At 36.3% G+C, this 26,206-nt stretch overlaps 1 protein-coding gene across 2 annotated transcripts in view; it reads right to left on the bottom strand.

The window, feature by feature from the left end:
- The window catches only part of tln2b (talin 2b), a 183,966-nt gene that overhangs the window by 12,254 nt on the left and 145,506 nt on the right, over window positions 1-26,206 (bottom strand). Inside the window, exons 32-52 of one of the 2 annotated variants that reach the window (XM_058766837.1) lie at window positions 23,480-23,569; window positions 23,271-23,393; window positions 22,420-22,563; window positions 22,133-22,294; window positions 21,799-21,939; window positions 19,966-20,147; window positions 17,437-17,569; window positions 14,936-15,037; window positions 14,336-14,506; window positions 13,979-14,125; window positions 9,567-9,668; window positions 9,360-9,479; window positions 7,158-7,304; window positions 4,847-5,013; window positions 4,531-4,714; window positions 3,973-4,098; window positions 2,619-2,735; window positions 1,693-1,878; window positions 1,233-1,340; window positions 1,044-1,149; window positions 1-316 (exon numbers count right to left, since the gene is read on the bottom strand). The exon at window positions 1-316 is cut by the window's left edge and continues 654 nt beyond it. In XM_058766837.1, the coding sequence (XP_058622820.1) occupies window positions 249-316; window positions 1,044-1,149; window positions 1,233-1,340; window positions 1,693-1,878; window positions 2,619-2,735; window positions 3,973-4,098; window positions 4,531-4,714; window positions 4,847-5,013; window positions 7,158-7,304; window positions 9,360-9,479; window positions 9,567-9,668; window positions 13,979-14,125; window positions 14,336-14,506; window positions 14,936-15,037; window positions 17,437-17,569; window positions 19,966-20,147; window positions 21,799-21,939; window positions 22,133-22,294; window positions 22,420-22,563; window positions 23,271-23,393; window positions 23,480-23,569 (2,826 nt within the window). In that variant the 3' untranslated portion in view covers window positions 1-248. The remainder of the gene's footprint in view (window positions 317-1,043; window positions 1,150-1,232; window positions 1,341-1,692; window positions 1,879-2,618; window positions 2,736-3,972; window positions 4,099-4,530; window positions 4,715-4,846; window positions 5,014-7,157; window positions 7,305-9,359; window positions 9,480-9,566; window positions 9,669-13,978; window positions 14,126-14,335; window positions 14,507-14,935; window positions 15,038-17,436; window positions 17,570-19,965; window positions 20,148-21,798; window positions 21,940-22,132; window positions 22,295-22,419; window positions 22,564-23,270; window positions 23,394-23,479; window positions 23,570-26,206) is intronic. The other variant, XM_058766836.1, reaches the window with a different exon arrangement.

Genomic DNA, 26,206 nt, shown 5'->3' with positions numbered 1-26,206 from the left:
TGAACATGCACATCTTTACATTATTAGCCATTTATGGAGCAAATGTGCTTTGCAATACATTCTTCTTTACCGACATTCAAGAGGCACTAAAAGACGTCTGTTTTGTTCAAACAGCTTGTGAAAACAGATGGTGAGAATGTGTTTGAGGATTATGTTAAACCTGAGGGAATTCAATTCTATCCCTTCTTCTCTTTTCTCTCCCACTATAACTCATTGTATGAGTGTGTGTGTCCATGCTGGTCAGTTACTCAAGTCCGTCTGTATGTGTGTGGCCTGATATTGGAGAAAAACAACACTGTATCATACTCACCTCCATCTGTGGCAGAAAAGGAAAAAAACAACAAAGTAGTGTTATAGAAAAGAGCAAGAGAGCACCATCAGCCCAATGGCTCTATTAAACCTGCACAAATTCAGCTCAATTGACCTGCGATTTTCCCCATTACCTCTCAAACTCATATATACCATTACCAGGCCCGCAAGAGATCTGTGCTTGCAGAAAGCTCAGCAGAATATGAAAACCCGTCATTAGCAAAATTAAATTAAATGTGTTTGATTTTTTTCAATATATATATATTAAAAAAAGGCAATATTGATTTTTTTGGGGGACAATTATAGCGTTAATAAAATTATATTTAGAGGAATAATTCATCCCAGTCAAAACATCCATCCCCTATTGCCCTCACATCAAAATCCAATATATCAAGATATTTGTTTAGAGCTCTTTTGGTCAGTTTTTACTTGCAAATAGTGTGCATATTTCTCTCCTGATTCAGACGAGATGACTTTTTCCACAATATTATGGATAGAGGACTCATATTTTAGCTGGAAGCGAAAACATTTTAATGATGGATTTATTACAAACATGCAGCTTTTCGCTTCACAAGACGATTACTTGTGATGATTACTGTGATGTTTTTATCTGCTGTTTGGACTCTCATTCTGACGGCACCCATTCACTGCAGAGGATCCTTTGGTGAACAAGTTTCATAATGTTATATTTCTCCGATAACCTCCCCCCCCCACCCCCACCCATTTATGCTCACCCTTCATGGCTTCAGCAGTCTGGATGAGCTCTGTGACTGAGCCCGCCACTTTCTTGGACAGCACGGCCAACTGCTGTTTCTGTTCGGCTGTGGGTTTCTGCAGGACCTGCGTGGAGTAAACACACAAGGTTAATCAAAGAAACCCAAGCACAAACACATCCTGTAAAAGCTGATGTCGCGCCCACTCACGAGCAGGACATGTTCAAGCAAGTCGATGTATCCTGTGGTGCACTCAATGCCGTAGAGCAGAGCTTTATTCCTTACATCCTCGCCCACTTCTGGGTGGTACGCGGCTTGCTGCAAGACACAAACACAAATGTATGGTACGTGATGATTAGCTCCAGATGGAATCTGCAGATTTTTGTGATTTTGAGGGAAAAATCTCTAGCTTTATATGAATCTGTGGAATGAAGGAACTGCATTACATCATGAAGACACTAGAGGGCGTAATTTAGGAGTCAAAAGTAGGTTAGTGCCAAATGACATTGAGAAATAGAGCAAACTGCATTCATTGCACATGGAGAGTGTATATAAACACATTTTGATGGTATTCAAGTGTTTGTGGATTTCCACCTTACAGTTGTTTCAGCATATGTTGAGATTGTGTTTGTGTGAGTGGGCATATGTCTGTGTGATGGTGGATAAGCACCTTGCAGGTGGTCAGCATGTCGGAGATGGCTTTGCGGCTCAGGTTGGCAGTGGATATCACGTCCTCCTGCTGAGCAGAGTTGCCTGCTGCCACTGCTTTGGCCGTCGCAACGGTGATGCCCTTGGTCATGCGGATGAACTCTTCCGGGGTGGTAGATTTCTCCGGAACGTCCTTGGACTGGAAAACCTGGAAAGCAGATGATGCAACAGTCAGGGAAATTAATAAATATTTAATACATAACAGAAATAACATCTACAGCATTGGTCACATGACCACGGACGATTTTCTGTGCACTAATACACTAATGCCATCAGGATTTCCTAAAGTCCTGATGGGCATCTGATAACAGGAGCATTAAACCAAAAGATAAATCTCTTGCCTTCCTGTACCACTATCTCAATCTGTCACACGGCCTCTGATAAGTGGAGTAGGGATTCCCGTGGGAGAAGGAGAACGAGGAGCAGGTGGAGAACAGGCAAACGCTCGCATGGTGTATTACTCTGTATTACCAGTTCATATCACAGATGGATGGGTTTTTACCTCTGTCTGGGCTAAAATTAATTAGGCTGGACTTAATTGGTACTAATTCACAGCCAGATTGTAATACAAGTTGATTGTATTAGCATCTTAATTAGGATCAAAATGAGCATGACGTACTAACTAGTCCCAAGTGCTTAAAGGAATAGAAGATGATAATTCGACAAATGTCTCAGTGTTTTGTTTTGTCCATACAATGTTGTTTAGATCCCATTGACTTTCAAAATATCTTCTTTTGTGTCCCATAGAAGAAAGTCATACAGGTTTGGAACAGCATGAGGGTGAGAAAATAATGACTGTACGTTCCCTTTTGAAGAACTACTATTTAAGTGTGGAAAGCACATTATCTCTTGGAATATTTCAATATTCACACAAAGAATGTTCCGTACAGTGAGTTCCTGTTTGATGCACTCAATAGTTGCTTCAAGAGCCCTCGTCCCGCGAGTGGCCTCATCTTCCACCGCTTTCACAGTTTTCAGCAGAGAGGTCACGTTCGTCACCATCACCTGTAGAGCATAGGGAAGTCAAAGTCTCAGAGTGGCTTGGAACTCTTTTTTCTGCTTTATGTATCACACCTTAAGTGAGCTAAACTAGAGAATGTCAACAGTTTTGTGGCCAGTTTTTCACCTGAGATACTGAAATAAGGTCAGATGCAATGCTATGACAAAAACAGCTGTATCGAACAGCTCAGTGAAATATCAGACAAGGTCAACCAGATAATGTTCTTTTTAAGGTAAAAAATTCAAATCTAAATCATACATCAAAACATTAGAATACAGTCAGGTGATCAAACAGGACCTTTTAATGGACCACAGCTGAGCTCTGTAATGGATTCTAAATCTTGCTTTAGGCTAAGTTTTAAACACAAAAGGAAAAAGGAAGAAACCTAAGAAAATAAAAGGGGGCCTAAGACAAAGCCCTGAGGGACACCACCACTACATTCAACACACACTGAAGAAACACGCGCATACAATGTCTGAAGCAAAATCCCAGAGGATCTGAAGTCACCATATGTTCTAGGAATGTAAAAAACCTTTCCATCAAGGTCACAACTGCATAACACCTCATTATTTAAGTATGCTAAATAAAACATATCATGTTGCATGTATGTGGAAGTTAATCCTAGAGGTTTAACAGCACCAGGTGAATGATTAAGGGATTATAGAATGCTTCAAAATATGTGTGGTACACATCAATTTCTGTTTAAACAAGCCTGGAGATAGTTCTATTCACTTCACATGATAAACTGTGTGCACTGATCCACAGAATAACTGCAGAAGCGAGTGCTGTTTTAATTTTCTTTTAATTAGGTTTACAAAATTAATACGTATTGCCATGTAGCAAATCATACATGGCATTGGAGAGAAGACAGAAAAAGGAAGCGAGGAAGGGAAGGAAGCAGTCCTTATGCTGTATACACACACACAGCTTGGTTCAGTACCCTGCTGCGTGGCCATTGAGTCACTCACATACACACTATGATCACTGTAAGATAAGGTTTGATTTGTGGCCACACACCAAGATGACAGCGAGTGAAGACAGGACCCAGCCAAGAAAATGAGAGACAGGGCCAGCTGTTAGACAGGCATACACACATACACACACACACACACACACACACACACACACACACACACAGTGATAGTCATCAGAATAAGATATGATCCTCACTAAGACACATAATGCCTTTCTTACAAACAGGAACTTACAGACACACACACAACATTCTTCAACCAAACATACCTTGGCGGCACTTTTCAGCTGATACATGGACGGATCGTCTGCTGCCTTGCCCGCAGCACATTTAGTGGCACTAATCAGCTCAGCCAAAGCTTTAGCGACGTCTCTGACTGCATTTATCAGTACAACCTGAAAGAGATAGAGAGAAGACTTTATCACACTTTTAGTCATGATATGCCACTGGTTTTATCCACTCCCACAATGCAATGCACTCCTCCAGGGGTGCAGTTCTTTATCGGAACCACCTTTATAATACCATACAATACATTATGATTTATTAATCCTCAACTGGTAATTTAGATTTTGGCCAGAGATGTGTCGTGATACATGCCACTGGCTGTTCGAGTGAGTCAGAGAGTGTCTGCACCCAAACGTCGAGACATTTGAGAGGAAAGCTAATGATATTCTCATTACACTCAATCAGGGTGTGAAAAAGGATAAATATAGTCCAGGATAAAAATACAGGAGCAGACAGAATTAGAACACACTGGGCATTGGGTAATGGCTGAAATTTTGGTGTGGTGAAAATCCTATGACAGATTTTAACAGCGAAACAGGCACCTGTGTTTCGGGGTCCTCTGAGCCCATGCTCGTAGCGCCCAGTTTGACCACGTCAGTGAGCTGTGTGATGGTCTTGGCAGAGGACTGGGCCGCCTGGGCTAGTTTGTCCTGGCTCGATGCAGCACCAGACACAAGCAGCTTGGTGTCCTCAACTAAAGCTTTAGCAGTTTTCAATATGTTCTCTCTAAAGTGTGCAGAAACAAATACGCTTCAGATAACTCAATGAGACACCCAAGATTATGCTGACATTAATAAAACAAACCTTTGAAATTTTATGTATGTGATGCTGAAACTGTTATGTTCTACTAGGTCTTACCTGTGGTCTGCGAAAGACTCTTCGTTCTCTGCGTTAAGTGTGCCGGCAGAGGCGAACATGATGGTTGTGTCCAGATCAGCAATGATGCCGGAGACAGAACTGGCTGCAGTTATGCAGGCCTGAGTTCCTTTATTACCAGCCTGCAGGGCTGATAACACCATGGACACCTGCAGGAGAGAGTGAATCACACTTCATTATAAACTCCATAGGCAGAGCTGGGACGGGTTTCCAAGCCTGTAGCACTCTTCTTGGGCGTTAATAACAAAATGAACTTGATTCAGTGATTCAATGCATTAAGTGTATTTACATTAAAATGACAGTTTTATTTGCACAAATAATAATAATAATATAATTATGTAATATAATTACATAATTTAAATAAATAGATTATATAAATAGATAACATAATATACTATTTAATAATATTAATAACAATATTAATAATAGCACTAATTCAAGAACGTTTTGTATATTATATTATAATTATATAATTTAAATAGTTTAATTAGAAATATATATATTTATAAACAGTAATAGTTTTAATTAATTATACTGATAAGCAAAAACAACAATAATAAAAGGTTTATATTTTGTTTAACATATAATTACATAATTTAAATAATTTAATTAGAAATACATAATATATTATGTATTTCTAATTACTATTTAAATTATGTAATTATTATATATAAAATGTCCCAAAATTATTATTTATAAATATTATTATTCATTAAACTATTTAAATTATGTAATTATATGAAATATCCTTTTGAAAACTTATTTACAATTACAATACAATACAAATATGTATTTCTTCTAGAGAAAGAGCGAGAGAGAGAGAGAGGCCATAAGGAGGCATTCAAATGCATCCCTATTCACGTTTAATACAGAAATGACTGCAGGCAGAGCTGAGGTTTGAACTGAATGGGACCAGTGGGGGACGTGGACACATTTAACAGAGCTCATTTAAAGCAGCGAGGGGTCACAGCGCCACCACAGCGGGACAGATCAACTCCAGCTACTGAGATGTAATCAAAGACAATATGACACACTGACGAATGTCATTTACTGTATACAGTCTCAACCGGGGCTTCCGGCATTCATTCCAACAATAGTAGAAAAACAGCTGGAACACAAAGAATGAAAAGTGCAGTCACTGAAAATAAGCCGGCGACTCTCATTTTGCCTGTCTGAGAGTGAGTGTTTGCCAGGGCGTTGCTATGCAGTTTCTAGTGTTACTGGTGGTTCTATGGCTGTTGTTATGTGGTTGATATGATGTAGCAAATTTAGCTGGAGGAGTGCTGTTATATGATTGCTAGAGTGTTGTGGGTGGTTGCACAGGTGTTGCTATACTAAAGTATTTTGGCTTTGTGGTTGCTAGGGTGTTGTGGATTGTTGAAAGTATGTGATTGCTAAGATGTTGTAGTGGGTATCAATGACATTACTATGTGGTTTCTAGGGCATTATATGTGGTTGCAATGGTGTTGCTATGAGGTTGCTAGGATGTTATGGGTAGTCGACAGGGTGTTGCTATGTGATTGGAAGGCTGATGTGACACTCCACAACAGGGGTGTTTGCTATGCTATTTTTTAGGGTGTTGTTGGTGGTTGTCAGTGTGTTGCTAGGGTTTGGTAGTCGACAGGGTGTTGCTATGTTATGCTATTACTAAAGTGTCGTCAGTAATCGATAGGGTGTTGCTATGCTATTTTTTAGAGTGCTGTTGGTGGTTGCCAGTGTGTTGCTAGAGTGTTGAGGGTGGTTGCATGTTTATCTATGCTATTACTATGGTGTCGTCAGTAATCAATAGGGTGTTGCTATACTATTTTCTGGGTGTTTTTGGTGGTTGCCAGTGTGTTGCGGGTAGTTGACAAGATGTTGCTATGTTATTGCTAGGGCGTTGTGTGTGGTAGCATAAGTGTTTCTATGCTATTACTAAGGTGTCGTCAGTAATCAATAGGGTGTTGCTATGCTATTTTTTAGGGTGTTTTTGGTGGTTTCCAAAGTGTTGCTAGAGTGTCGTAGGTAGTTGGCAGGGTGTTGTTATTTCTAAGGTGTTGTCCGTATGATATTCTGGTCTCAATATAAGTTTTAATATAATTTTCAACCATTTTTTGTTTACAATGTGAATATGAGCCTTAGCAACTGCAACATACCTCTAAATAAACCAGCAGTATTTTAAAAGTGTAGTCAGAAGAGGCTTAAAAACAAAATGATTTTCTAATACCGTGATAAAAAGTTAATAGAAACAAAACAAAGTAACGCAGCAAACTACACAGAAGAAACGGCCTCCCACAATCCCGAGTGAGCCTACCTTCTCTGTGACAGCCCGGGCGTATTCGATCAGCTCTCTCTTGGTGAAACTGTCCGTCGGGCTCATCTGCAGGGCTCCGGCCTTTTGGACCAGATAGATGCAGCCATGACCCAACTCCTGCACCCGAGTCTTGATCTGAGATCCCACCTGGAAATACAGCCATGATATTAAGTCTAAGAAAGAGTTGGCATCCAAGTCAGCCTGAATCTGGGTCTAAATCTGAATGTATTCGTGCTCTGCGACTGCTCTAAAAGCCACTGCCTCCGTTCAACAAAGCTCTATCCAATAATTAAGAAGTGATTGTGACGGCCTTTGAGGGGGCCCGACAGCACTGTATGTTCATTACCTGACACACAGATCCATGGGTGGGCGGCTCTTCATTATGAATATCACAACGGGCTTTTAAGGCTTGTGGGGGTGCACGGTTGCTATGGTAACGGTAACAGCCGCTTATGTAAAAATGCTAGTGAAGAGAGCTGGTGACTACCGCGTCCACGTGTCGGCTTCCTTTTTTCAAATGTGGAGAGAGCAAAGGTGTGAAATGTGTCGGCTGGTGTTCACACCTTTGTTCACAGGCTTAACACGATGCAAAATGGAAGTATAAGGTTTGCTATACGACACTGACCAAGTTGCATGTGTTTGCACTAAATCACTAAATAAGGTGGTGTGAATGAGTTTATTTTTATTATGTTTAAATGCTTATGATACACTATTGTGGATGAGATTTGAGAGTGAATAATGATGAAGTTTACAGTGAATAGCATACAGTGGATTTATCTATTTCTCACACAAATCTATCGAATGGCTTCAGAAGATTGGAATACAGTGCACAAGTGCCAATAAGACGGTTTGAAAGTTTTTTATATTCATTTTCTGTTATAACAAAAGTATATAAACAATTTTTTTACTGTTTTGATCAAACAACATTTTATTTATTTCCTTTTAGTTTTTCTACACTTATTTTCCTATATATTATTAATAATACTAATACTAATAATAATCAGTGCTGTCAAATGATTAATTGCGATTAATCACATCCAAAATTAAATATTTTGTTTACATAATATGTGTGTGTACTGTGTATGTTTATTATTTATATATAAATACACACACATACAGTGTTTGTATATAAATTAATATTAATATTATTAATATATAAACATAACATTTTTCTTAAACATATACATGCATGTGTGTGTATTTATATATACATAATAAATATACACAGTATACACACACATATATTATGTAATCAAAAACTTTTATTTTGGATGCGATTAATCGCGATTAATTGTTTGACAGCACTAATAATAATGCTACCCTGCATCCTATTCACTGAATGAAATCAAACACTTGTTTCTTGATCATTTCAAGGCGCTGATTCCAAAAATAGTGCCTGTTTTGCTCTAGCATGTCACAATTGTTCACAGAATATGATGCATTTTGTTGGCTTTCAACAACCACTTGTAGGGTGAAGAAGTCTTTTTTTTAATTTTTTTTTATTGAAGTCTTGTATTATCCCTTAATCACCAGAAAAACTGCCACAAAGACATGATTCATATCTTCCTCTGAGCCAGGTATTTGTATTTGTTCAATTCTCAGCAGATTTTCCCATGTACAAATGATTCTGAAGTCATTATTTATGCTCATTTTATGCCCGATTTCTACTTTTCCCACTCCTTTGCAGATTGTCAGTTAAATTATACGTTTTGAGTACTTCCTTTTTTCCATTAAAATGGAACCTTTTGACTGCTTTTTGATTTTGATTAGTGCATTAAATCTGATACATGAAAAATCCTACATTCTTTTTGTGAAAAAACTATGTGAATGAAAGTTTTTATTGATATTTCTGAACTCCGTATCATCAAATTAGGTAATATTATGCTTTTTCTGCAAAATGCAGGGCTATGTAATAATAATATTGTGCACAAGTCATATAAACTAAATTTATGACATTTTAGGGGGTTAAAGTTCAATAGTTCATTGTTTCATTGTATGGTAAAGAGCATTCTGGACTTCCAAAGGCCTGTTTTTATGTTTGACAGAAGAAAATTCAGTTTCAGTTTTAAGTGATCTGTTTGGAGTCTGGAGTTTATGTGAGGTTTAGGCCATCTGCGTGTCCATTAGCGTGTCTGTAAATGTGCATTTCTCAGATCACTGCTCTGGTGGGGGTAGAGACACACTTGCTGCACTGATCCTCACCTCCTCTGGCTCAGCAGTGGCAGCTGCCAGACGGCCTTGTTGTGCCAGCTGGCTGTAATCCACCGTCACCTGAGACGCCAGTCCACCCAGCTCCTCCGGACATGTCACTGACTTTGTCATCTAGGGTCACATAACAGAATCAAAAGCTGTGATACAGTGACTAAAGATGTGAGAAGATGTTGAAGCATTTTGAGTGAGCATCCTCACCATTTCCTGTGCAGTAATGGCGATGGCTTTTGAAAACTTCACCATGGTGGTCTGGTAATCCACAAAAGTGCCGTCAGGCTCCGGCGGTGTTCCTTCATCCATCTGTGATGTAAAGAGACCCGAATAACAGTGATGTAACGCTGGATTCAGTCCTAATACAAATTACCATCTTTGCGTGGTTCATGTGCACGGCGCTGCGATCATTCCCGCAGAAAATGATCAGAGTGTAGATATTCAATTGGCTGCCATTGTCTTCCACCGTGAGTCATGACAGTATAATGAAAGATTGCGTGCATCCAGAGCTGATAAATGGAGATGTTGTGCCAATTCAGTCTAATAATGAGATACAGAGGCAGCTGTAGTATCTGTGACACATTTACATACGAGTGCCAGATAGAGATGACTTTGATCAGAAAACATTCTACAGCATTCTTCTTTTGCATTTTACAAAAAAAGAAGAAAGATTTTAATAAAAGAGGAATTTAAATGAATTAATTTTATATTTTTATGAATTATAAATGTATTTGAAATTTATATATATATATATATATATATATATATATATATATATATATATATATATATATATATATATATATATATATATATATATATATACATATATATATATATTAGGGGTGTAAAGGTGCACAAATATGATGGTTCGATGCGTACCTCGGTTTTAACGTCACGTTTGATGCGATTTCGGTACAGCAGGCAGAAATACTAAACTTTTTTTTTTTTTTTTAAATAAACAGTGGTTTACTGAACAAGTTGCTCTTTCTTTAAATACATTCAGTTATAGTTTCAATTTTCTTAGTGATACAAATCTATCAAACTATAGGGAGCCCTTTTACATTATAAGGTTACAACTAGGCCTAACAGCTTAACCCAAACTTAAATTTAATTACTTAATTTATTTTTAAATAGATCATCAACACTCAACTAAAAAAAAAAAAAAAAAAAAAAAATGCATGCAAACATGTAAATTGCACATAAAGCAGTTTTTAAATTAACTTATAAATAATAAAATTTCTATTTGTTAAAATATATTAAATTACACACTGGCTGTCATAGCATGTTTCATAACAGATTAATTTAAACACATTTTAATTAAGACTAACAGGTTTAGTAAAATATATTGAGTATATGGTGTAATATTTCGTGAAATGCTCCTCTCTAGACTTCATTTCTCTAGTGAACTAACGAGCTGTGGACACATGAAATGCTGTGTGACATTTTATTTCCACACTGTTTTGTTGATGTCTTTCTGCGGTTGAAATACTGATTGAGCATTTACATGAGGCATGAGACATTCAGTCATGTTTATTCGCGTTAAAACTAATAGTACAGAGGAAGGAATGATCGCGTTCACTCACGGCTCAGACGCGGGAACTGGAGCTGATCGCGGCCGCTCGAGTCAATGCTTGTGTTGGGTTTATACCAGCACGTTTCTGAACACAAACATGACAGTTCGGTACGTACCTCAGTTTTGACTTATTTATTTTTTAAATTAAACAATGTTTTACTGAACAAACTGATCTTTCTTTAAATAAATTTGATCAGAATTAAAATTTTCTTTAAATCTACCTCTACCTCTGCTCTAAATTATAGGGAGCTCTTTTACATTAGGCCTACTATAAGGTTACAATTAACAACAGAGCCCAAACTGAAATTTAATTACTATTTATTTTTAACAATCAACACTCAAATTAAACAAATTATATGCAAACATGTAAATTGCACTCAATGTAGTTTTTAAATTAACTTGTAAATTATACAATTTCTATTTGTTGTCGAAATATAGCCTATTAATTTACACAGTGGCTGTCATAACTTGTTTCATAAAAGATTTATTTAAATATAGCCTACATTACATAATTAAGACATCACTAACAGGTAAAGTAAAATATAATGAGTATACAGTATAGTCTAATATTTCGCAAAATGCTCTTCTCTAGACTTCATTTCTCTGGTGAACTAACGAGCTGTGGACACTGATGACTTGCTGAGGTAAATGAAATGCTACGTTACATTTTGTTTACAAGCCGTTTTAATCACATCTTTCCAAGAGTGAAACACTGATTGAGCGATTACATGAGGCGCAAGATGTTAATTCATGTTTATTTCACATTAAAACTAGTAGTAAAGATGAAGGGATGATCGCGCTCACTCGCTCTGCTGTCAGAACTGAGGTGTTTATACAGCGATGTGTCACGCCTCATCAAAGAGCACCAAAACGGCATTTATTGTTTGAATTTCCTGAAAAAAAAATGTAATGATTTGTTCGGTACACATGCGTACTTTTCGGTACGAATACGTGTACCGTTACACCCCTAATTATACTAATACGGGGGAAGTCGTGGCCTAATGGTTAGAGAGTCGGACTCGTAATCCAAAAGGTTGCGAGTTCGAGTCTCAGGCCGGCAGGAATTGTAGGTGGGGGGAGTGAATGTCCAGCGCTCTCTCCACCCTCAATACCACGACTGAGGTGCCCTTGAGCAAGGCACCGAACCCCCAACTGCTCCCCGGGTGCCGCAGGATGGGTTAAATGGGTGAAAAACGTTGGATGGGTTAAATGCAGAGCACAAATTCCGAGTATGGGTCACCATACTTGGCCGTATGTCACTTCACTTCACTTCACTTCACTTACTATATATACACAGTACATACAGTATGTATATATATAAAATGAAATGAAAAATGAAAATAAGAGTTTATACAATTGTATAATTATTTATTAATAATAAAAGAACTGTATATATATATTAGTGGTGGGCATAGATTAGTTTTTTTAATCTAGATTAATCTCACTGTAATCTTGGAATTAATCTAGATTAATCTAGATTAAAATGGCTCATTTGAATTCTGCCAAGTAGATCAGAATAAGTTCACTACTAGTAGTAAACAACTAGCAGTCATCAAGAATTTAATATTGATAATAACATTGAAGACATTGTATGATTATTCCTTAAAGATAAGGTTTTAATAGTTTTAGTAGTAGTAGCCTATTACGTTCTGCCCAATGTCTTCAAGTGAAACCGAACTTTTATTTTGACGGTTGCTGTGAGGATAGTTTTCTCAAATGAAACGCCGAATGCTCATGAAGTGACTCTCAGAGCAGTTCTGGAGATGTTGTTCATGTATTTACGTCCTCATTTAGTGAGACGACAGACGTTAATATCACCGCATAGCGTCGCGCTTCTGTATGAGTAAACAAACCCATACATTAACACAGAGACACGCATGAAGTCATATTTAAATAGGCGTTTTGCGGCTTAATATTTACAAATAGGATTGGGAGTGTGCTCACTTGTGTGTGTGCTTACGTTTGTTTGTTTGTGTGTGTGTGTGTCTGTGTGTGTGTGTGTGTGTGTGTGTGTGTGCGGGGGCGGAACTCTGCTGTGCGCGCGATACAGAGAGCTTGACCATGTAAGGTAGAGACAGAAATGACTTGCCAATTTCCATTGGGAAGCTTCTTAAAATAAATTTTCCTGAAGCAAACCCGGCGGCTTCATAGCTGCATCCATGTTAGCACATATACACACAGGTTCGAAGACTCGTTCTCGCCCCCTACAGTGCAATTCGGCTAGGTATACATCCGCGCTAAAATATCGAGGTGAAAGTCATCATAGTTTGCGTAGTATAGACCCAGCTCCCAACCCAACTTTGAGAATAGATTAACGGCGATAAAAAAATTTTTATCGCCCGATAAGAGTCTCACGTTAACGCAGCACGTTAACGCCGATAACGGCCCACCACTAATATATATATATATATACACACACACACACACACACACACACACATATATTTATATTTTTTAAGTATTTATTTTATAGAGATTATTAGTATAGGTCAATAACATTACTGCTTTTAAGATTAAAAAAATATATAAATATTATATATATAGAAACGTTCATTAAACAGTTTAGAAGCCATTACAAAAACACAAACACATTTAAATATGTCTGACTAAATAAGACTGTGAATGAGTTTATGTTTCTATATTTAAGTGGTTATGATATACAAATGCAGGTGAAATTTGAGAGTAAATAATGACTTAATTTTTTGTCTGTCACAAAAATCTATAAATAAATAATCTATAATATATTTTAATTTTCTGTATTGGTAAAACTGTTCTTTTTTGTATTTTTTGGTTCTTTGTACACTTATTTTTCATTTGAATAATAATAATAATAATCATCATCATCATCATTTTATAGGAATTATTGGTATTGATAAGTGAAAAAAAAATTGCAGGATTACAAAAAAGTTTAGGATTATTATTATTATTATTATTATTATTATATGGACTTTTTTGGCCATTGCCCCTGATCTCCTGATATTAGCAATAGATATTAGACTTGGAAATACGGCCATCCACTAATTTTCAACATGGAGTCACTAACCCGTCCAATGTACTCAGCGATGGACTCCACCATGCCGCCCACCATCCCTCCCTCACTGGCCGCTTCGTTTAAGGTCACCATGATGTCATCAACCGCCTCCTTCATCAACTGGGCCGCTTCAGCTATGGCATCATGGGTGTGGGTCGCCTACAAGAACAAAAAAAATTGAGTGGCTGATGGGATAAAGATGGCCAACGCAGACCCCTTAGCACCACTTCATCAACACACACATAATAAAAGTCTGTTCATTCTAACCAGAAGCTCTGGGAATGTGCCGTCAGATGCTACAGGTGCTTTCAGAACATTAAGCTTTTTTCATAAAAACGCCCCATGCGTTGTTATTTCCATGTGCCGTACCTTAGGGTTTCCTCCGCCTTCTTTGGCAGCGTAGAGCATCTGTAGAGCAGATTCAAACAGCGTTTTGGTTTGATCCAGTATGTTCATCTGCTGCTGGTGGTCGGCATGTTTAGACGCCAGTCCAACCGACGCCACAATCACTGGCTCGAAGTAGCTCGCTAACTGAGTCACCTGAGGAAAAAAAACACGCGTTAGGACTATCTGGCATGCAAACATACAGTTTCCAGTGTATATTTCAGGCAAGAGTGATATATAGAGGGAACTCATACAACTTCTTTATTTTCCAGCTATTTATTCTAATGACAAGGTGACAAACACTACAGACAGGAAGCATCAATCTTGCTGCAACAAACAAAGACGGATTTAATTAAAATGGGTTTAGACACATTTTTCAAAGGTATTTTTAGACATGCTGTCATAATGTGATCAATAAATTATGTTTATTCGAGTGGCACTGTGTGATTTGCACAAAAAAGACGTAATATATCGAAGTATGAAGAAGGACGAGGTTGTTGATCCAGGAACATTTCGTATTTGGCAAATCATGATTCGCTGCAGAGGCAACACTATTTGCACTTCCATGTTTAATGTCTTTGTTACCTTGTGTCCAAGCTGGGCTGCTTCCCCTCGCGCTGCAGTGGAGATGGGGTCAATGAGGTGGCCGATCTCCTGCACGGCGGACGTGAGCTGCTCCTGTAAAGCCTAATGGGAGCAGAGTCACATTAGCATTACCTCAAACACTAATGCTAACATTCATAATACCAAAATAATACTAAAACTAAGGTTAAAGTGGGTTTATAATATGAAAAATATCAATCAAATACCAAGTTTCAAAAAAATTATTCAACTATTAACATGAACATATGACTAGGCAGCCACATTTACATAGAGGTTAGCCAATAAAATTAGATCTTATTTACAGTATATATTCTTAAAGGGGTAACATTTTAGTGTAGGAACCAATTCTCACTATTAACTAGTTGCTTATCAGCATGCATATTGGCTGTTTATTAATACTTATGAAGTGCACATTGATGCCTTATTTTGCATGAGATATTTTAGATCCCTTAAACTTACCCCATACCTAAATTTGACAACTACTTTACTAACTATTAATACACAGCAAATTAGGAGTGTACTGAGGCAAAAGTTGCAGGCAATAGTTAGTAACTAGTTAGAATTGAACCCGAAACTAAAGTGTGTCTTTTAAAGGTACAGTATCAAATTAGTAAACTATTAAAGGTACAATAAACCTGCTTGATTTCGAGGGTGAAAATGGTCATAAAATCTATATTAAAATATATACTTAAGATATCAAAAGTAAAAAGGAACAAAATTGACCTCTTTAACAATAATACTAGTGTTGTCAAACGATTAATCGCGATTAATTGCATCCATAATAAAAGTTTTTGTTTACATAATATATGAGTGTGCACTGTGTATATTTATTATGTATATATAAATACAAACACATGTATGTATATATTTAAGAAAAATATGTTATGTTTATATATTAAAATATATTTATATATAATATAAAATATAATATAATAACAAATATATAAATTTATATACACATGTAAATATTTTCAAAATATATAATGTATGTGTGTGTATTTATATATACATAATAAATAAACACAGTACACATACATATATATTATGTAAACAAAAACTTTTATTTTGGATGCGATTAATCGCGATTAATTGCATCCATAATAAAAGTTTTTGTTTACATAATATATGAGTGTGCACTGTGTATATTTATTATGTATATATAAATACAAACACATGTATGTATATATTTAAGAAAAATATGTTATGTTTATATATTAAAATATATTTATATATAATATAAAATATAATATAATAACAAATATATAAATTTATATACACATGTAAATATTTTCAAAATATATAATGTATGTGTGTGTATTTATATATACATAATAAATAAACACAGTACACATACATATATATTATGTAAACAAAAACTTTTATTTTGGATGCGATTAATCGCGATTCATTGTTTGATAGCACTAAATAATACTAACATTATCACCGGCAATGTTTTTTTTTTTTTTAACAAACTAAAACACAATTATTAATCCCAAAAGGCATTTTGATACAAATCAAACAAGGGCTGTTATTGTTAAATAAAACTAAAACTGTTAAAAAAAAAAAAATACAAATATTAGATGAAAACTTCAACTTTAAAAAAAAAAAAAATGTTTCTATGTTAAATTACAAATGTTACAGAAATGTAGGAAAATAAAAATGCTACAAAAAAAGAATGAAAACAAAGTTTTACATACAAAAAAAAAAAAAAAACTAATAAAAATGACAAGCACAAAATTACTAAAACGCAAACAAATTAAAATGAAAACTGACAATAAATTAAAATAAAGCTACTTCAAATTATTAATATTATATAAGTATAAATATATAAATAATTCTAAAATAACACTAAATCTCTGATATGGAGAACTGGGGGTGCCATTTAAATATAAAATTAATCAAGTATTGATTTATTCATTAATTTAAAAAAGTAAAGAAATTACTTCTAAAATTGGCAAATAAATAAAAAAAAACGTTTATTAATGGTTTAAAAATATAGTTCAATGCAACTTTAAAATAATACATGAATACCAAATTATTAAATGCAACATTTTATGGGTGTGTGTCTTAAAATCCAATCGAAAGTTCATTAGCTGCGCCCACATTTGAACTGTCCATTTTTTTTTAAATAACATGGCTTTTATTAAATGCATATAGAAAAGCAGTGTACAGTCTATTTCAAAACGAACTATTTATGAAATAAATAGATGTATATGTCTATTTATTTGTTCAATTTGTAGTTTAAGTATTTTATGTAATTGCATTTTAATTTGTAAATAAATACGTTGATGATTCATTTCATTTTTAATCTTTTTTTAAGCAGCACTCCTAGTCCTCCATAGATTCATAACGCTTGGTGTCACAACACAAGCTGTTGTAGACCTAATAGAATGTAACAGTGTAACAGAGCAACATTAATGCAACGTAATGTTACTACAGAGTGATGGCAGGTTTTGACACAGACAGGTGTTTTATTGGTTTACCTCCAGAGAGATGTCATCTCTGCGGGGCAGACTCTGACCCACGGCAGCGAGGGACACCTGCTCGATGTCCCTGATGCTCTTGTTGATGCTGTCGATGGACTGGTCACACTCCCGCTGCCCAGGGGCCTTGTCCCTATGACAACAGAGGAGATGAGGTTGCTACAGGGTTGCCGTGGGGTGTTTTTCAGCTTAATTGAATTAGATTTTTAAACTCAATCCAGATATTGTACATTACAGTATCATAAAACAGGAGAGTCAGTGCAGACAAGAGTGTTTTTGCTCACACACACACACACACACACACACACACACACACACACACACACACACACATGCACACACACGCATGCACACGCACGCACACACACACACACACACACACATGCACACACACACACACACACACACAGGGCTGGCTGAGCTCCAGTTCTGATTGGTTGATCTGGGAGGACAGTATGTGGAGGGCAGCCAGATGGGCAGCGAGCCGAGCCGCTGTTCCTGCTACTGCTGAGAGCGTTACAGTCGAGAAGACACCGTCACTGATCTCAGATCAGGTCGTCTGTGTGCTCTCTGTGCAGAAGCGTGGATGAGTGTCTGATCTGTGTTCAGTCTGCTCATGCTACATCAATCAACCTCGGTGCTCTCAGCGGAGGGAGAAACCCAGAAAGAGTCACTTACCGCAAAATACAACCCAGTGACACCAGTCACAATCTGTTATTTAGCTATTATTTACAGAAAAATAGTCTTCAAAACAATCCTTCAGAAAAAACAAACCTACTGTAAAACGACTGTTGGCCTCTGGAAAAGAAAAATATTAAATGTAAAAAAAAAAAAAACAACTCACTATAAAAAAAAAGTTTAGTTATTATTACTATAAATTATTTTTATGGATGCAGGATTTTTTAAGCTTTTATCAAAACCTCTGAAATAACCATAACATTTACTGTGTGTATAATATATATATATATATTTATTTATTTTTATGGTCACTGTTAACTGAATTAAAGCACCAGCAATTTTGTAAAAGAAAGAGAGAAAGAAAGAGAGAAAGAAAGAAAGAAAGAAAGAAAGAAGTGCTATATGTTGGTTAATTGATTATTAAAAAATACACATTTTTAATAGTCAGTAAGATATTTGAAATGCTTTTAAAAGATATATTTTATGCTCACCAAGGCTACATTTATTTGAAAACAGTAAAACAGTAATAATTTTGTTAAATAAGTAATTTATTGAAACTGTTACATTGGGAACTGTTTTCTATGTAAAATGTAATTTATTCCTGTGATGCAAAGTTGAATTTTCAGCATCATTACTCCAGTCTTCAGTGTCACATGATCCTTCAGAAATCATTCTAATATACTGATTTGCTGCTCAAGAAACATTTTTTATTGTTATCAATGTCTATAACAGTTGTGCTGCTTAATATGTTTGTAGAAACCATGATGCATTTGTTTTTCAGGATTTTTGATGAACAGAAGGTTCAAAAGAACAGGATTTATTTGAAAGAGAAATCTTTGTAACATTATAAATGTCATTCCTGTCACTTTTGATCAATTTAATGCATCCTTCCTGAAACATTTTCACGTTCAGTAAAGGAAATCTTACTGACCCCAAACTTTTAAACAGTAGTGTGTGTCTAATAAAAACTAGATCTAAATGAAATATTATCCATATCAGGAAACAGACACCAAAGAATAAATAAACTAATTGTCAAACGATTAATCGCGACTAATCGCATCCAAAATAAAAGTTTTTGTTTACATAATATGTGTGTGCGCTGTGTGTATTTATTATGTATATATAAATACACACACATGCATTATATATATTGAAAATATTTTACATGTATATACTTATTTTAATATAATTTATATTGTATAAAAATATATTTAATATATAAACAACATATTTTTCTGAAATATATACATGCATGTATGTGTATTTATATATACATAATATAAATATATACATAAATACACACAGCACACACACATATTATGTAAACAAAAACTTTTTATTTTGGATGCGATTAATCATTTGACAGCACTAGAATAAACACATTTATTAAATATACTGTATATTTAAATGTGTACTGAATCTAACACACAGGTGAAATTGATTACGTTAAATAATTATTGTGACAGTTTTGTGTATTTATACATTAATTTGCTTAACTGTTATGTTATTATATTTTATGTTTCAATTTAATATAATAATGATTTTGTATTCATTGGCTTCCCATGGTTTTCCATTTCACTGCTTGTTGGTGATATTACTTCCCCCTGGAGCTGTGATGAGGGGAACACACTCTGTGTGCGGGAAGATTCGAGAAGAGAACGAGAGCGTGTGTGAGGACTGAACAGCTGCTACTGTTAATAACGCTTGCTCTTCAGTTATTTAATACAAGTTTAAATTAAACCTCATCTTTTACCCGCATTATTATTATTTATCACCCGATGGAGACTGAAGCCGCAAGCTTTTCACATTCACCAAACCGCTGAATCAGGTGTTTATTTGCATGATGCTGACCTGATGGACGTGATGAGGCTCTTGATGGAGTCCGACACGGTGCGGGAATGGCCTGCCAGGATGGACCAGGTGGGCGGGTCTTTGGGGTTAAGGATGAGAGAGCGGGCGGTCTCTAATAAGTGGGTGGAGCTGTCCAGCATTGAACGAGCTGAGCGAAGGATTGGCTCCTGGGATGCTGAACCCTGGGATTGGAAAGAAATAAGTCGAAAACAATTTAGTTTACAGTGTTTTTAATTATTTTGTTCTTAAAGTCACATACAAATGTGAGTACCATATATAAAGGGAAAATATTAACCAAAATGTTGTAAATATTTACAAAATATTTTACATTTTTTGTCATTATAAAAAATATATATATTTATGATACTCATAATACATTTTAAATATTTAACAAATATTTTTTTAAATTTTTGTATATTTTTTATTATATTACCCATCCATCAAAAAACAGAACATCAAATGCAAAAATGTGATGAATCACCAAAAATATTTGAATGTTGATACAAACACTTTCAGTCCTAAATAATTCTATTCACAACTATCAAGATGTTAAAAACATGCAAGAAGCTGCTGTAAGAACAGAGCCAAACTCCCACAAACCCCAGGAACATACTGAGGTGATCAAATTGTCAGGGACTTAAAAACGTTGCAAAACTCCCATCCACACTCACTGACCTTTTAGACTTCCTATGAGGAAGTCCAGTGTCAAAGTCCAGTCAGTGAACGGACAGAAACCAGTTTTTTTTTGGCACAACATTACAGGCAATATTTCAAAGACAGAGGAGTCATCTAGTAATTCACAAAGTTAGCGTAGACACATTTTACAAAGAAATACAGTACATGTAGAGTGAAACTTAACCATGTGTGCTAAAGTTTAACATTTTTCATTTTAGACAAAATATTGGCAGTTACTTTGGAACCATTTTGACTGATGGTAAAAAATAGACAAATTAACCTTTGCTTGTCTCTGAGTAACTCACACTAGTGCTGTTTCTTTCCTTTCTTTGAATGAATTGCTTGAGTGAATAATTCCATAACTCACTCTTAAAACAGTGACTTGTTTAGTTTCTAAATGAATCAGTCCTTTTTAACAAATTATTTGAATAAATTATTCAAACACTCACTCAAAAACACATTTGATTAATTGCTGAATGAGTAAGTGGAACAGGTTGAGTAAATGATTCAATGACTCACTCATATAGAGTCAGTTGTTTTGTTTCTAAATGAATCAGAGCTTTTAATCAAATTGGTCAAGTGAACGGTTCTATAACTCACATATTAAAACGGGCTGCATTGGAAATCACATACTTTCCTACTATACTGTAGGTGAAAAACAGTATGTGAAAGTAGTAATTTGTCCGAAATCACAATATTCATAAAACAGAAGGCCTACTACATAAAGCAATGCAACTGATGCTGGTAGGTCACATGGCAAAAAAAACATGATGGATGTAGTACGTACAGATTATGTTCATAATACACACATTCATACTATATAGAACATACTTTTTTTACGTTTGCAAAGTAATTACTTATTCACAGAGTATCTGATTTCAGACACAACCAGTCACTTGTTTTGAATCAATGAATAAATCAATGTTTTTGATCAAATCGGCTGTAACCTGTAGAAAAATTCACTATTGCACAGTTTGTGTGGAATGCCCAAAACAGACAAATCCTAACCCCAGGGCATTGTTTTGGCATTTTTAGATTTGTTTGTCCTCCTGATTTAGTTGAAGATTTAAAATTTGGCTCTAAAAATCCAGTGGAATGAGTACCCACACACACAAAAAAATAATAAATGAAATATTGTGGTATTCAGTATTTCATCACCTCATGGCTTATCTGCGCAGGAATGCTGGCAAACTCAGGGTTGGAGGCAAAGGTGGAGAGATTATCCACAGCTTCTATCAGCGGGGTCGTGGCCACTCGGCACCTCTCGCGGTTCTCATCTGAGAAATCCCCGTCCAAGGCCTGAGAAACACAGCAGAGAGATCACATCTGCTGAAACACTTCAATCCTCACACATACATAAAGCTTTATCAATGCTTATAAGGTTGCAAATGGTCAGACAAGCTCACGGTCTTCATGCTAATGCAAATGATTCAATCAATTCTCAATTACTTTGGTACCAAATGATCTTTTGGTAATTAATTGAAGGCTGTACCTTTATGGTTTTGACAAGGTTAGCCGTGGTATTGGCGACCTCTTTGGCTGACTGCACGAAATGTCTCCGGGCTACAGGATTGGCTGTTTTGGAAGATGCTAGACGGCAGGCGTTGCAAAGAGCTGAGGTGTGCTTTGCAACAATGGTAGCTGCTGACAAAACCTACACAAACAAAAAGTTGAGGAAATGCAAGCCACAAAGATTCAAAAATCACAAAAAGCCAATCAGGATGTGGCCAGACAAATAAAAAAATAAAGAATGAAACTTGATACTAAAGAGCCAGTCACCTGGGATGGGCTGCTGGCCGGGTCTACCAGATTCTGGCAGGCCATCTGAATCGCCTGATTGGCTCTTGCAAACTGGATGGGATCGACCAATCCCTGATGACCTGACTGGCTGTTGGGGTCTGAGACGCCTACCAAATAAGAGGCCTGACGAAAAATAAAGGCATACCAAAAAAAGAAGTTGGGAGTTAATAACTAGTAAATTCAACATGAAACCAAAATGTATGTATTTATTTATTTACTTAATATTATTATATTATATTAATTATTATATTTATTATTTAATATTATATTATAAATTTCCCTTGTTGTGCGAGATTCATTTGTGTAGTGTACATTATTATAATAAATATTTATTATTATTTTTAAATCAACAAAATAATAAATCACATCAAAATGTATTACATATGACCAATTTTTCTTAATTTGTGCACTAATCATTATTTTAAAAAAAATCTAATACTACTCCAAAATGAACCTTTTTTCACCTAAAAACATCTCTGCTGGCAAAATCAATTCACTGTAGACAGAAAGATATATATAAAAGAACCAATTGCAGCATAGCTATGTTTTGAATCTTTGAATCTATTATTTTCTTTATTTCTGTATTATTATATTATAATTTACTGATGAATAAAAACAAGCCCTGTCTTACATTATTTCCTCTAACTATTCAGTTACCCTCAGAAAAGTCACCAAAAGCGAAATGTGTTGCAAAAGCATTTTCAAGTTGTCGATTAAATCAAATGGTGTTGATAAAAGTTAGCTATTGAATTTGTAATTGCATTTCTAAAGCACAATGTTTCAAATGCATTGTGGGAGCAGCCTCAGAGAGTATCAGGCCAAAAGCTCACCTGTCCCGCCGCCTCAGTCAACCCACACAGCGCTTTGGACGCCACACCCACACAATCCCCGAACGCTAGCACGTTTCCCGTCTTACAGTGCTGTGAGATTCCAGCCATGGACTCCCCAAGAACCTGTTCAGTCAGACGGCGAGATGTGTAAACATTTGGAAGAACACATTTCCTTAGAGAATTCAGGAATGTTGTGATGGATTCTTTACCTTGGAATTCTCCATAACGCTCTCAATGCAGTCAAAATAAGAGAGATCGCTAACCGGCTCATTGGGATTGTCCATCATTCCTCGAACAGCCTGTGTGTACGTGGGAGAGGGACAGGTTAATACACTTTAAGATGTTGAACATGCCTGTTGCTTTGAGATATTTGAGATATTTCTAACTTACAGTATATCAAAGAATTTCAAGGCTCATAAATGCAATAAAAAGCATACCACCAAATACCTCAGAAAACGAACAAAAAGCAGTGTGTGTGGGGCTGAAACAACCCATTTCAAAATGATTACTGGAGACACACACAGGTTTGGACATAAATTATAATCATTCACAGAGCCCAAACACATCATTGTTGACTCTGCTTTAACACACAATTGACCTGTGGCTGGTATATTTGAATGTTTCACAAAGGCATCACACAAAAGGCTGTTTTTAATCAACAAACAAGGCCAAATATGATCTAACATTGATCTTATTTATATAAGACCACCACAAAAGACCTAACGGAAAAAACAGGCCCTCATCTTGTTTATTTCATACTGTTTGTCGAAATATATGTGAAAACATTCAAAATATTTATTCAAAATATGAATATAAATTATGAATATATACATGTGCATATATACAGTAGGGAAAAACATTTATTTGATCCCTTGCTGATTTTGTACGTTTGCCCACTGACAAATGATCAGTCTATAATTTTAATGGTAGGTTTATTTGAACAGTGAGAGACAGAATAACAAAAAAAAAAATCCAGAAAAACGCATTTCAAAAAAGTTATAAATTGATTTGCATTTTAATGAGTCAAATAAGTATTTGATCCCCTTTCAATCAGCAAGATTTCTGGCTCCCAAGTGTCTTTTATGCAGGTAAGGAGCTGAGATTAGGAGTAGTCTCTTAAAGGGAGTGCTCCTAATCTCAGCTTGTTACTTGTATAAAAGACACCTGTCCACAGAAGCAATCAGTCAATCAGATTCCAAACTCTCCACCATGGCCAAGACCAAAGAGCTGTCCAAGGACGTCAGGGACAAGATTCTAGACCGACACAAGGCTGGAATGGGCTACAAGACCATCGACGAGCAGCTTGGTGAGAAGGTGACAACAGTTGGTGCGAATATTCGCAAATGGAAGAAACACAAAATAACTGTCAATCTCTCTCGGTCTGGGGCTCCATGCAAGATCTCACCTCGTGGGGTTTCAACGATCATGAGAGCGGTGAGGAATCAGCCCAGAACTACACGGGAGGATCTTGTCAATGATCTCAAGGCAGCTGGGACCATAGTCACCACGAAAACAATTGGTAACACACTACGCCGAGAAGGACTGAAATCCTGCAGCGCCCGCAAGGTCCCCCTGCTCAAGAAAGCACATGTACAGCCCATCTGAAGTTTGCCAATGATTCAGAGGAGAACTGGGTGAAAGTGTTGTGGTCAGATGAGACCAAAATCCAGCTCTTTGGCTTCAACTCAGCTCGCCGTGTTTGGAGGAGGAGGAATGCTGCCTATGACCCAAAGAGCACCATCCCAACCGTCAAACATGGAGGTGGAAACATTATGCTTTGGGATGTTTTTCTGCTAAGGGGACAGGACAACTGCACCGCATCAAAGGGACGATGGACGGGTTCATGTACCGTCAGGGCCAGGGCATTGAAAATAATTAATAGAAATAATAGAAAATCCGTGGAGCGAGCTGAAGGTTCGAGTTGCCAAATGTCAGCCTTCGAAACCTTAATGACTTGGAGAGGATCTGCAAAGAGCAGTGGGACAAAATCCCTCCTGAGATGTGTGCAAACCTGGTGGCCAACTACAAGAAACGTCTGACCTCTGTGATTGCCAACAAGTACTAACCCTGCGTCCCAATGTGCATACTTATACTACGCCCTTAAAGTATGTATTCTTTTGGTGAAAGTGTGTAGTGTAGTAGAAGAGTAGGCAAGCTTTGGGACATACTATCACGTCACACAACTGCGTCTTTAACGGACCGCTCTGTCGCATCTGTTACACACTCCCTGTCACTGTAAACTGGCCTGTCAATCATCTTGTCACTGTTAACATCCTCCACATTTAATTTCATACCGTGTTGGAGAGAAAAAAGTAGCTCGTTGATCTGCCAGTCTGTTCTCTTTCATGGCGAGAACTCTGCTCATATTCTCTGCATAATAATGCATTTAAAAGTTAACGACCAAATGGATGTTTATAAAAGTTCACATGGCTGTTGCAGATGAAATATAACACGGATAACAATAAATAAATATTTTTTACCAGGTTAAATGTTGATTATTAGTAACTCAAACCCCTTTTTGTAAACCTCTCTACCTAACGGCCGATCGCGTGCATTCGCCACGTTTGTAGTTTTTCTAACACGTTTTATTCGTGTTTGTAGTTCTGGACCGAATCCTTTGCCAAAGCGCAATGGATTGTGGGCAATTTTAGCCATTAGAGTGAGCACGGATCCATACTTCAAAAATCGACCTGAAATAGTAGACCATCCGGGGACTTTTGGCATGATCTTTTCAACATACTATGCTTTGGGATGCATTTACTGTAATCTCACATACTATTTAGGATGGATAGTATGAACATTGGGACGCAGGGTAAGTCATGTTTTGCAAAGGGGTCAAATACTTATTTCACTCATTAAAATATAAATCAATTTATAACTTTTTTGAAATGCGTGTTTCTAGATTTTTCTGTTGTTATTCTGTCTCTCAGAAACCT

The sequence above is a fragment of the Onychostoma macrolepis genome, chromosome 25 (assembly GCF_012432095.1).
Source record: "Onychostoma macrolepis isolate SWU-2019 chromosome 25, ASM1243209v1, whole genome shotgun sequence".
Lineage (NCBI taxonomy): Eukaryota > Metazoa > Chordata > Actinopteri > Cypriniformes > Cyprinidae > Onychostoma > Onychostoma macrolepis.
The sequence above is the reverse complement of the archived record's forward strand: the minus strand, read 5'-3'. Positions and strand labels throughout refer to the sequence as shown.